The following is a 13,512-nucleotide window of genomic DNA, read 5'->3' on the forward strand; positions in this document are numbered from 1 at the left end:
TGGAACACCTGGTGTGCAAATAGGCTTCTTTAGTGTGAGAGTATATATTTTTATGAATTTTAAGTGGTATATTTTCGAATCAAAGTGTGCAATTAAGATGTCTGGTTCAGCTGTTTTCAACTATGTGGAAAAGAAAATATAGTGGAATTCTGACTAATAAACACAGTTGAATACAGGTTGGACTAAGCTAACAGCAGTTTCTTGGGAAAGGCAGACATTTTCTTGTTACTTTTTACAATAATTATGAAAAGAATATGCAGAAATGAACTAATTTTTTCTATTCAAGAAAGGGTATATTGAAATCCAGCCATAACCTGCTTCATCCTAAACTGCATAGCAGAAACTGAAGCAAATAGAAAACTACATGTCATTTTGTGCAGTGAAAACATGATCCAAAATTTTCTGAATACAATAAAAAAACTTCATTCTCATCAACTTCAATGGATTTGTGATCAGGCCCCACTTCTTTCACTTACGAAGAACTCATTTTTGTTTTTAGAATATAGAGCAGAAATACTGAGAGCATATTCTGTCTGAAAACACTGCAGTGCCTCAGAAAGCTATCTGCCTCTTTGGGAAGTTAAATTGACCATGATAATATGTCACTGAATACAATTTGAATCAAACTTGATAATGAGCTTCATGGAGGAATCATTACTTTCCTTGCTCATTAAAAAATGGGATTAAAGTAGTCCAATTAGTGCCCATGCATAAGAGTAAAAAGGAGAAAATCCAAAGATACAGCAGAGGAAAATGTAATAAAAGATTTTTTGTTCTTGTTTAGAGGTTCCTTCATGCATTTGTGAAACAACACATAATTAATTTTCTGCTCTTTCTGAACTATAGGCTTACCTGTTTTTTTGAAAACTTGTTTTACTTGGCTTCAGATGACTTTTTAAAGAAAAAAATAAGTATCTGTAATTAAATTCCCATCTGCAAATAATATCAGAATTAATTGCAGGTTAGTGCAATTAGATTGGAATTTTTTCAAAGGACATTTTTTTAATTATATCCCCTTTAAGGAATTGTGTATATGGTAATGTTTCTTGTGTGGAATAGACAGTAGCAGGAAAAGTGAGATGCTTTGCAATGAAATGCAGTCCTTTATTGCAGTGATTCGCTTTAGCCATGAAAAAGGTAGGCACGTTATAATGGCACTTACCACCTTATTCTCAGGTTAATAGAGATAGTTGGGTGACTAATTCCATATAGCTTTAAATAAGGAACTTACAAAAACTTTTGGAGGTGTCAAGTATTCACAGCAGGATCCTGAATGACTGTCCTTGACCAGACCCCTAAATTCTAAACAACTTGAACAGCATTTGACATATTCCTGCCTTTTTTTTGTGGGATTCATCTTGCAGATGCAGAAATTTGCATGTCTACAGTTCAGCAAGGTGAACAGCCTTCACAATTTCAAAGATTTGGTCAATCCAGTTGAAAGACCCTCAAGAATTATTTGACATGTCCTGAGATAAACATTTTCCTTTTGTCACTTTTGGTGGTTTTTTTACATGGTCCTAAGTGATCAGTTTTGGCATGGGCCAGGTAACCTACAGAGGTCTCTTCCAACCTCAACCACTCTGTCATTTAAAGTCTTGTCAGGGATAGGAACAGGAATTGCCCCAAAATTAAAAATATAACTTAAAATTATCCTGCAATATTATTTCCTGACCTAACTGTTCTGATTTACTATCTGCAATGTTCTAATGCCTAAAGCTGTCAGACCTAGACAAGAACTGTACTGTATTAGTCATTAATATCTGACAAAATGATCTAATTATATGTGCATAATAACACAAGGCTAAACAATCCAGCATATGGATTGTGGGAATAGGAAGCTAGGATCTTTTCCCAGATTTACTTACATAGAAATTCACTAATGGTCTTTAATTTTCTCTTGGTGGTCCTCCCATTTCATTTGAGCTATCACTTTCTGAGAAAAACTCTGTTTACATTATGGATTTTTTTCTCATGTACTGCAAAGCAATCCAGTCCAAATAATGAAAAATCACTTACCAATCTACTAAGATAGTTTGCTACACCAAAAGAATGCAGATTACTGTGGTGCACTGCTCAGTTTGTATAAAACAGGAAAGTCACTTTTTGTGACTTGTTTGTTTGTTTGTTTGTTTTTCTCAGCCTATGGCATTACTTAGAGGATTATGCAAGACGGCAGGAAAATGGAGAAAAATATACCAGTTGCAGGTATAAGACTTTCTTCCGGCAGATCAGTAGAGTGAAAATAACCTGGCATCGTTTTCCAACAGGAAGGCTTGTACATGGTACCAGCTTGATGGCCTGTAGCAATGGCCCATTTCATTCAAGGATATTACCTTAATAGGATCTAAAGGATTGTGAACAAAGTTATAAAACTTGGGTGCTAAATCTGTATTTAGGCATGCGAAACAAGCATTCAGAGAGTGCCTGAGGAAACAGCATGAGCATACATCTCTAGCTTGCTAATGAGTGCTTGCTCCTGTGGAGTCCAGCATTGTGGCTTCTTTAAGTCCTGCTCTCCACTTTCTGCCCCCAGTCACTGCCTTCTTCCTACCTTGGGAAGGGGCTCTCATACCAAACCACAGGTTGGGGGAACTCAATGCTTTTCTGAGACTGAGGATGGAAAAACGCAAGATCGAGGATAGAGGAGAGAAAGGCTGTTCTGCAGGAGACATTAGGACAAAGTAGAGACTTAAGGGAAAGGCAGAAGATAAGAAGGAAAGCAGTGGCAGACAGGAAAAGATACATCAAACTCAGAAGATGGAAGAATGGCAAGAAAGGACAAATGACAGAGGGGAGAGATCCTGGATTATATTACTTATTAGAGCCAACACATTTTCAAAGACTGGAAATTTTTTTCTTTAATAAATCTTCTGACATATTTGGATAGGGGTACCTGCAGTCTTCCTGTAGATTTGGCATCCCATTATAGATTAAAAGATAATATCCAGGGAGTACTACAAAATCTAGTATTTGGAGTGGCGAGTTGGTTATGCTGGTTTGGACAGCAAGAAATGTAAAGATCCAGGTTGTGAGCTGCATGAGAAGGTGTGAGTAGCCCTCCTTGTTCAGGAAGGAGTTAAGTGATTAACTGATGTTAACTGAGAAAATACCAGGGACAAGTAAAGCTAGACTAATTATGATGGGACAACTTGCGTTTGACTTTACAGGCAAGGAAAGAAATCATTAAAATGGATGTAAAAATAGAGAAACATACAGTTTCAGGACATTTCAAATTCACATGTCTGATGCATGAATAGCCAGTGATTACAGTGATTTAACATGTGACTAAAATGGAGAATCTAGACAGGTGAATGATAGAAGATAAAAACTGAGCTGATAAACCATGTCATACTATATATATTCATAGAGAAACCATTTTTATGATCTCTGAATTGTAAAAAGGTCAGCAAAGAGACCTGAATGACAAACCAAGGACAGAGTTGAGTTGTGCTTCTTGGTGAAAAGATCAGAGATTTTGGAGCAGCTACCTGCAGGCAGTGGCTGAACAGCTGCCCCATGGGGTGCAAAGTAGGGATGTGGATGTCTGGGGTGCCAGCAGCCTGCCAGCTCTGGCAGCTCCCAGAGTACTAGCAGTCCCCAAGCCAGTGTGATTGTCAGGGAAAATAGCAGACCCTGAAGGAAAAAAATTAATATTAATACCCCCCACTTTTACAGACTAGGTCCCTTTTTTTAAGATACAGCATGTTCTTCCAGCTAGTTCAGATCTGCTTAACATAATTCATCTTCTTTAACATATTGTTATTTAATTTACTTTCAGTATAATAAGTAGCTTAAACCACTAAGACATTAACACTATCACCCTTCTAGCCTGTAGATTGATTATCACTCTTGGATCTATTCATTTAGAAAATGAAAACAAAATTCAGGAGTAGTTCATATACTGAAAATTGCAGCATTTCTGAATTCTCTTCATTAATCTGTGTGAGGTATAAGTGTCTGCCTTTTTTCTAATTTCTATTTTCTATTGTGACCATTAGAATATACAGATAGTAAAGAAGGCCATAGTCCCACTGTGATGATTTTCTAGGCAAGTCAAGACTGACCACAGCAGAGCTTGCTTGGAAGCTGAAATTTCAAATAAGCAGCACATTCCTTTTTTATACTGTTGTTTTAGGTTATTTCTTGATTAACTAATTTTTTTATAGACATCAAGGAACAAATAAATGTTAGAGAAGGTCTGAATCAGCTGTGGGAGGTGTCTGAATGAAAGGGAAAGCAAAAAAAATCTGAGCATCAGAACACATTTCTGGACAACAAAGTCTATCAAAGAGTTTTTCAAAGCATTTGAAATTAGGCTTAACTTCTACAAGATCAGTTTTGTATTTTTCTCTGTTTGTGCTGACTATAATGTTGCCAAAAGCAAATCAAACCAAAAGACGTCCCCTTGTCATCATATCTGCCTCCATGCTGCCCTTCTAACATTTCTTCTCTTGGTTTTGTTTTCAAGGGCACATCATAGCAATTTCCCAGAAAAAACCATACCATGGATGTCCGGGTCAGACAGTTAACAGTGATGTCTCTGCTTGCTATGGTTGATGCTCATCTGCTGAAGCCGGCACGGGCCCCTCTGGTTCTGCACAGGCCCTTCATGGTTGTTTGGAACGCACCAACAGAGCAGTGCAGGCTGCGGTACAAGGTGGACCTGGATCTCAGTGTTTTTGACATTGCATCCAACATCAATGAGACTTTGAGTGGATCCAATGTGACAATCTTCTACCACACTCATTTGGGATACTATCCTTACTACTCAGATAGCGGAGATCCTGTTAATGGAGGGGTGCCCCAGAATCAAAGTCTTATCAAACACCTTAGTAAAGCAAAGTCTGACATTGACTATTGCATACCCATGAAGAAATTTCAGGGACTTGCAGTCATTGACTGGGAAAACTGGAGGCCCCAGTGGGATAGGAACTGGGGCAATAAAAGCATTTATAGAAATAAATCTCTTGAGATTGTTTGGAGACGGCATCCTCGGTGGTCAGAAGAGAAAATTAGAAAAGTGGCTAAAGAGGAATTTGAAAATGCTGGTAGGAGTTTTATGAACAACACCATCCTTCTGGCTGAGCATATGAGACCAAATGGTTTGTGGGGTTACTATCTTTATCCGGACTGCTACAATTATGATTACAAAGAACACCCCCAAACATACACGGGGAAGTGCCCACCCATTGAGTCTTTCCGCAATGACCTCCTGCTTTGGCTGTGGAAGCAAAGCACTGCTCTCTACCCTTCTATATACCTGGATTATATACTGAAATCAAGTCCAAATGCACTAAAATTTGTTCACTATCGGGTTAAAGAGGCAATACGTGTTGCCTCAATTGCTCGAAAAGACTACGTTTTGCCTGTGTTTGTTTATTCCAGACCATTTTATGCCTATACTTTTCATGTTTTAACAGAGGTAAGCAGACAGACTTCTTTAGAAATTGAGAGATTCAAAACTGCCTTTTAGAAAAAATACTTTCTAAAAGTTTTTCCTGTGTAAAAGCACTTATGCATTTGTTTTTCATATTAAGGCAGCCCCTCTGAAAGGAAGTACTGTAGTCACAGTACAAAACTCAATACCTTTAAAGCATTAATATTGCAGTGGTTTGGTCTGCTTCCGTAGGATACCATTGTATATTTTTAATGAGGGTAATTTAGAGAGAAAGTATAAGGAAATAATTTCCTGAAGGAAGTAATTCATTCTGATATTTTAATTCTTCAGGACAGCTTGTGAAATGAACTTGACAAATTTTGTGAAGTTTAAAACTAATTAGTGTAATGGAAAGACAAACTTTCATGAGAAAGGACCCTCAGGGTTTTTTGTGTCTTTATGCAAACGTAAATTCATTCAGCATAGAAATAAACCAGTCAATTAAAATAGTCTGGCCTGCAGTTCCTAACTCCTGCATGATGACCATTGACCATCCATCTCACTTTTCATGCTCCACATTTAGTGATAAATTGTGCAGTCCTTTTATTAAAGAAACCAAGTTTTTGAGTCATGCAATATTTCTTCAACCAAAGATCAAGTGCAATAAATATATAGTGTCCACAACATTGATGGTAAATTATATATATTCAAATCCCAGACTTTGTGGATATGTCACGATGATTGTTGCTGTGACTTTGGTTATGTACGTAATAGAGAGGCACAGATGCTTATTCATTTCTCTAGTAGTTGTCCTGAGTGCCAAAAGTTTTTCTTCATTTACTATCAATTCCATGAGAGGGGAGAAAACCTGGGGCAGAGAACTCATGGAAACAACCCCTTGATGACTAAGAGCATCTGGGGGTGTTCCCTCCCTTTGTTTTATGGACAGCTGCAGGAGAGGTCGCTTCTGCTGCTACCAGAGACAAGTTCTTACTCAAACCAGAACAGAAGACAGCAGAGAAGTGTCAAGAGAAAAGGCAAAGGTTGGTCCAGTGAACAACAAGCTGCATGTGGCTGCATGGAGCTGGAACTGAAGAGGTGCAGCAGAGCCCTGAGAGCCTGAGAAGTGTTTCAGGCTGACCCCAGGAAGAAAATGGTACTTTCAGGCTGCCTCTGGGAAGCAAATTGTACATAGAAGTAATCACGAATTTGCTCTGTTCATTTTCAGCAATCAGGGACTCTCTGGAGATGTTTTCTGTGTGGAAATCACAGGTCCTAGCTGGCTCAGAAACCATGGACAGATAGGCAAGGCTGGGTCCCACTAAAGGCAAGGAGTCACTGGGGTCAGTACAGGCAGGATTTCACCCAGAACACCTTCACTGAAGAACTGAGACTAGGAAATACATGAACATTCTTCAAATGCAGTCCATAATAATACTTTTTTATAAAATAAATTAGTCTCTTGATTGATAAAAAAATACCATGAATGTTACTGAAAGCTATGAAAACTAACATGCTGTTACCAGCTATGTGTGAATTCAAAATCTATGGTGGTATAAAGTTACTGTTTTACCTTAAGTCATTTTCTGAACAGTACAGTGGTAATTTGGAGTGAAGCTCTTCTCAAGTTACACTCTTTAACTTACCATCCTGTTTTCCAGTTGCATGTAGCCATTTACTTTTGGATGCTTTAAAGTTCACTTTACAACTCTGCAGCCAGGGAAGATCTTTGCATAGTCAGAGAAACATATTTGGATTTTGCTCACTACATATTTTCTAATACAGACAGTACCCAGCACCACAGGCAGCCATGGGACAGGGCTTGACATGTCTCCAGACTTTACAAACCATCTGTGAGAACAGCTTGGAGTCTGACAGGAACTTGCAGGGTTGCATCTAATAACATTTTAAATAGGAATGATCCAGAAAATAATGTTCTTCTTTTCTTTCCTAGCCCTGGAGCCACCAGGACATTTTAAATGTGGGTTTGTGTGTTCAGATTTTAGACTAAATTGGAGCTTCTCATTTGATCCATGTCATGCCCCTAAGTGATGCTCACGAAGTTACAAACAACGTATGAAACCTTCCAGCAACAGTGTGCATGAAGATGACAAGGAAAGATGCCTGTGTGGCACAATGACATCCAGGCTGAATGGCCATAGAAAAACTGGGATAGCAGGCTATATAGTTACCTGAGTTCTGTCAGGGACTGGGTCAAGAAAACTACTGCCCTGCTCCATCAAGCTGTGCAAGAGCTGTGTGTTCTATTCCAATAGAAACACTGCTGGCACATTCAAGACTTATGTGTAAGCTTTTCTGTACACAGTATGAAATATACAGTAAATAGCAAAATGGAATTAAATTGAAAGAATTGTTATGAACTGAAGTTACTGAGGGAGAGACACAGGTCTAGCAGACCTTCAGAAAGATGAAAGGCTCAGGTCCCAAACAGATGCTGTAGTTGTGTGTGCTGTACTTTTCACCCCAACGGCATCTTGAAATCAGGTGAGTTGTGCATAAGGTGTCTGAGAAATTAATCCCGCTTTTTATCTTGGAAACAATTTATAAATTCTGAATTGGGATCCAAATCATTATGAAAGATTTCTGTATTTTCTAGAAATGCAGTTTGCCATCTGTAGGGTATTTAGAAACTTTCTGTGTTGGCAATTCACTACTAAGTGTGTGGGAGAGGGAAGTCACGCAGTAGCATCTGTGCTTCCTGACTAGATGGCTGAAGTCATTAATAAAGCAGGATGACAACTGACAGATGATGAATAATGGATAACAATTCTCTTGTTCACCTACAGATAGTCTTCTCTGATGACCAGGTATGCATGTGTACAGAGACCTTTCCCTGCAACCATGCCAGGCTTGCAGTACCATTCCTGAATACAGAAAATACGTGTCTGTAACTAAGACTGTTCAAAATTTGAAGGAAAGATTACAGATGTGCTTGTTTTTCTTTCTTCAACTTGTAACTAGAACTGACTCTCCTGTTTCCTCTTGAGCTCCAAAAGAGAAACAGTTTGTCTCACCTCCTAATTTTTTTAGTGTCCAATGCAGTAACTTGGCTCATCTAAATATGGAAAAACATTGACAGAAACTAAAGCCTCCTCCTCCCTGCCAAATCAGCTGTCTGTTTGGAGGCAGCCCTGCATAGTCTTGAGGACCTTTGGTTGATGAACACTGTCCCCGAAAGCTCAAACAAGAATGAGCATCAGAAGGGAAGAGGTTTTGTCGACCTGTTAATCATTTGGAGAAATACCAGTTGCCTGTGTCTGATACAAGGAAGGAATTAGGATTCTCCACCTAGACAAATGCAAAGATGCTCATATTTAAAATAACTAATTTTTTAAAAAATTGCATGTTTTCTTCTTATGCTTACACAGAAGAACCATGCCAGTGAGCCCCCACCAGTGCCAAGCTGTGCTGCGTGAGGAGGGTCACTTGGTTCAGTCCCAAAAGCAAGACTGTTGTGTCCACCAGAGGCTGCTGGTGGAGCTTGTATGCCTCACTCAGGTCTTCATGGAGGCACCGACCTATCTCTAGTCCCAGTTTGCTACTTTCAGCCATTTGGAGAGGCACATATCTTTCCTTTTCTCAAAATGCCCAAATGGGCACTGAAACCTTTATTTTATAACCCTGCCTGTGGCAGGGGAGGGGTGGTGGTGGTGACTCCCTCTTTGTGTGACTATCCACTGATCACAGCACCTACCTCTGGTGCAGAAGCTCTTTGCTCTGTTCTCTTCTCACCCCACTCAGGATGAATCCAGTACCCTGTGTTAGGCACCAGAAAAGAGTCAAGGAATCATCAGACCAAAAAGAACAAGCGATGAGAGAGGAAAAATAAAAATAAGGGCACAACCCCCTGTCCAGAGGTTATTTGGTGAAGTGCCTTTCTGTGCTGATGGCTTTTGAGGTACTGAACATGACGCAGTCATTCAATAAAAGACATAACTATGAGAGTCAGAAACCTTAATTCTTTCCTTGTGGGCAGGTTACCTAATTATTAAAATGAATTTATCATAAGCTGTAATCAGGTTCCCACTTGTTTCTTGCTCTTCTTTTGAATCTTCATTAAGTTGGTGCAAAGTAAAATGGCATCAGAAAGAAATGTCATCTGTAACTGCACAGTGAAGCTAACACTTTCTGGAGAGTTAGCTGGAAATAATGTGTCTTTTAAGTGTGGGGAAAGAGAAAAATTCAGAACATGTCTTTCTAATTCTTTTTCTTCCTGGGAAGGACTCTTAGCACTTGAACTTTGTTTTAAAGAATACAAAAAAAGGAAATGTAAGATGTAAGGAGAGTGTTTAAATGAAGTCCCATACAAATTTTTTGCAGTGAGCTGCTGTTTTCACCAGCATCCAGCACCTGTACAGGTGCTATAAAAGTCCTTTAAGCATCCCTAGGGAAACACACCTACCAATAAAATGCCACATTTTGGCCTTAGCCTGAGAAAAGTGCTGAATTGCTCAGTTGATTATTGATTATTTATTCTAGCTGTCTGAAAAGTTTTCATCAATTTGTTAATGAGATCTGAAATGTGTTAGTGCCAAATCACTCAACCATCATGCGACTAATGTAGAATTACAGTTAAGCCTTTGTATCTTGGTAAACTTCATAAAATACCTTACAGTTGAGGAAAGCCTGGGAACCCTAAATACCAAGATGTCAGACTGTATTTCAGATGCTTTTAACATCTGATATTTTGCTCTTTAATTAACATACATTTGTTATTGATTAATTAATTTGCATAGGAAACAACACCCCCATTTCCCACTTTAAAATAACCCCTGCAGCTCACACAACTATCCTTTTAAAAAATAGCACTGGACTGTCCACTGTTAAGAGTAGAAGACTCTAAAATACTGCTTGGATGATCAGTGGCAACATGAACTTCAGGCAAGACCAATTATACTCTCTATCACTCTGAACCCTGCACTAAAAGCCAGTAGGCAGGCTCTGCTCTTCCACACTTCTGCAGGTTTTCTGCACTGTTTTGTCCAACCTTTACTTAAGGGTCAAAGCCTCTGCTCACTCTGACATCTCTGTAATAGTCTTCAACTCTTCAGTGGATTCTCCCTTTCCCGGGGCATTTATTTGTGCCTTCTTTTATACCTCTGACCATAAATATTTCAGGAACAGGGTCTCTATTGCTGTGCATTGATAAATAAACTGGCCCACTTACACAGAGAAATAAATTATTTAGTAGTAATTAAGAATAATAACATCGTTCTTCCACTATATAATTTTGCCTTTCTAAGATGCCACCGCCGTACCAAGATAATTTGGCTGGTCTTTTGGATTGTTTTTTCATAAAAGAGATGCAAAGAATTTGCTCTTTCTTCATCAACCCAAGAAATATTGTAATGTCTGTCTGATCAGAAATTACTTTTTAATCGATTACTGCAGACAGAAATGGTTTTAGATGGTTTGATCATGCCTTGGGGAAAGAAGAAGCTCCGCCCTTTGTATTTTCTAAGATTGAATTGCATTTCTCTGGACAAAATATTCACAGACTCAGGGAATGGCTTTAAGACACTTGCAAGACACGTTGCTATGCTGTTGGCAAGGCACCAGTGCCTCCTCTTCTACACTCAGGCTGCTCTGGTAGATTTGCTACTGCTATTGCTACGGCTTGGCTGCTTATTGATTCAATACTAAAAGTGAACGTGGTCAAATCAGTGTGCAAATATGTGTGCTTTTCTTCCCTCCATTTCAGAGAGAGAGGCTTATTTTTCAAAGCTATGTTTCCTAGACTAATGGCATTCATGCTGATAGAAACAGCAGTCCTGTAACTGTGTGGTATGGCTGAAGAAGCATGAGTTAGACTCCTGCCTAAAGCCTATCAACAGTAATTAGACACTGTAAGGGTGATTTAATGATGTGTGATCATACTTATTATCGCTTGCCAAAAATTGTGCCTACGTAGGTTTGGTAATCATTCAAAGACTGGTAGACAAAACCGATCACTTAATTCTTACTCCGCCAGTTTGGTTGGATGAACCCTTGTGAATAAACTATAAGGATTTCAATTACTATTATTTATTAGTCAGACTCTTGAATGCCACCTCTGCAAACCTTTGGAGAGACGCAGAAGAGCTTTCTAAACTAAACATGGATTTTATTGTGAAGAATATACTACAGGACCAATATTGCCTCTGGGGAAAAAAAAAAGTGATGCCCATATCCCAATGCTTTGTTACTTCCACTTTTGTGTCTTTGTTTTTCTGATGTGTGGTTTTGGCCTTCTTTTTCAGACAGATCTGGTCAATACCATTGGGGAAAGTGCGGCTTTGGGAGCAGCAGGAGTTGTTCTCTGGGGCAGTATGAAATATGCCAGCTCAAAGGTAGGTCTTATCGGTTTATCAACATTTAGGAGTCAGCTCAATACCTCTTCTCTACCACCACACCCTCCATGACACCTATCTATCGTTATCAATGTCATCAGCCAGTAACTGAGGAGGCTGGTTCAGTATTACTTTCAGGTCTTGTTAGTTCTATACTTTTGTTAGGTTGAGAAGTCCCATTGCTTCAGAGCTCATTGCTTTGGGCAGGTCATTTGTAGCTCTGTGGAATAATGAGTCCAGATGAGAAGAAAGACGTGTTTTGAAACAATGCCATACAAATATAAGTGCTGCTTGTTTTACTCTATTCTGCTTTGTAGCTATGGCAGTTGTACAGATCCACTGAGAAGGAATGGAGTCTGGAGGCAGAGTATTTTCTCTGATTGCTAGTGTTGAAATCACACATAGGAAATAATACTGCCACAAGAAAAGTCCTAGTTTCTGCTGTCAGGTTCTTCAGGCTTTCGCAAATAATCCCTCTTGAAGTTATGGAGGAGATGGGAGGCTGCACTAGTTTCCTAGGAGGCATGGCAGTCTAGCCCCCACTCACTCCTAAACCTGGGCTAGGCTTTAGTGCCCACTCTGCTTTTCATGCAGTCTGCTCTTCTCCTCCTAAGTCTCTGGCAAAGCACTGCTAACTTGGGCAGATGAGGCAGGAAATCTGAACTGGAACTTTCTAGCCGCAGTTGCAACAACTTTTCTGCTGGCTGATGAAAATTATGTTGCTCCTGGTAAACTGAAGGGGTTGGAGAGATCAGGGCCAGAGTAGTAACCCAATATGTGCTTTAAAACCTGTTAGTCCCATGCACTGATACTAGTCAGTAGTTACTAGGAATACCTACTTAAGGAACTAGTTAGTCTCAGATTAATACATAAACTCTGCTTCGTGGGACTCATCCCTACCCTAGTACTGTATGTTTCTATCAGGCACTCAAATAAACAGTATAGGAAAAGTCAATTTTTTTCTAATCTTACACATGGAAGTAAGATCATTAAACCAAATAGATCATTCCAGTATGTAAGTCCAACAAGATTTATCTTAACCGGTTACTTTAGCCAAGAAAAGTTTAGTACTCTCATCTTAGATATAATAAACTTGGGCACAGTGGTAGCTACTGAGAAATATGTCATGGTTTTTTATTATTTACAGGAGAGCTGTTTAACTGTGAAACAGTATGTTGATGGACCTTTAGGACATTACATCATTAATGTGACCTCAGCAGCCAAACTCTGTAGCAAAGTCCTGTGCCAGAAGAACGGAAGGTGTATCCGCAAAATCAGCAACTCTTCTGCTTACCTCCATTTGTCACCCACTGATTTTAAGATCCGAAGCCATCACTCAGAGAAGGGCCACAGGTTCCAGGTGACTGGTGAACCCAGCCTGGAGAGTATTGAAGCCATGAGGCAGAGATTCGTTTGTCAGTGTTACCAGGGCTGGACAGGAATATTTTGTGAATTGCCTGACCAAAGGCTATTGGAGCACTGGATTCATGTAGTGTTCAGTAGATCAAGAAAACAAAAGCTTTTTATCTTCCTCTTAGGAACCATACAGCTTCTTCTGCTTTGTTCCACACACTAAAGTCTTCTGAGGCAGTGCAAGGAAGTAAGAAATGGTGCCTCTAGGAGTTCTGTTCCTTGGCAAGTTTTTATTGTACAGGGAAAAGGCATTGTGGATTAAATGATTTTGTCCTGTTTTATTCATCTCTCACTCCTGGAATTGCTTCAGACGCTAAACATTTTGAAAGCAGATCCCTTTTTTTTTAACAGCTCCTTTACTCCTAACTC

General features: G+C 39.3%; 1 protein-coding gene across 1 annotated transcript; it reads left to right on the top strand.

Moving 5' to 3' along the window:
• Positions 1 to 4,507: 4,507 nt before the first annotated feature.
• On the top strand, positions 4,508 to 13,306 carry LOC113965554 (hyaluronidase-1-like). The gene is made up of 3 exons (XM_027679107.1): positions 4,508 to 5,425; positions 11,641 to 11,730; positions 12,878 to 13,306. Exons 1-3 carry the CDS (start codon positions 4,508 to 4,510, stop codon positions 13,304 to 13,306), a joined length of 1,437 nt encoding a protein of 478 aa, XP_027534908.1.
• Positions 13,307 to 13,512: the final 206 nt, after the last annotated feature.

The sequence above is a fragment of the Neopelma chrysocephalum genome, unplaced genomic scaffold (assembly GCF_003984885.1).
Source record: "Neopelma chrysocephalum unplaced genomic scaffold, ASM398488v2 Primary Assembly neopelma1_45, whole genome shotgun sequence".
NCBI classification, from domain to species: Eukaryota; Metazoa; Chordata; class Aves; order Passeriformes; family Pipridae; genus Neopelma; species Neopelma chrysocephalum.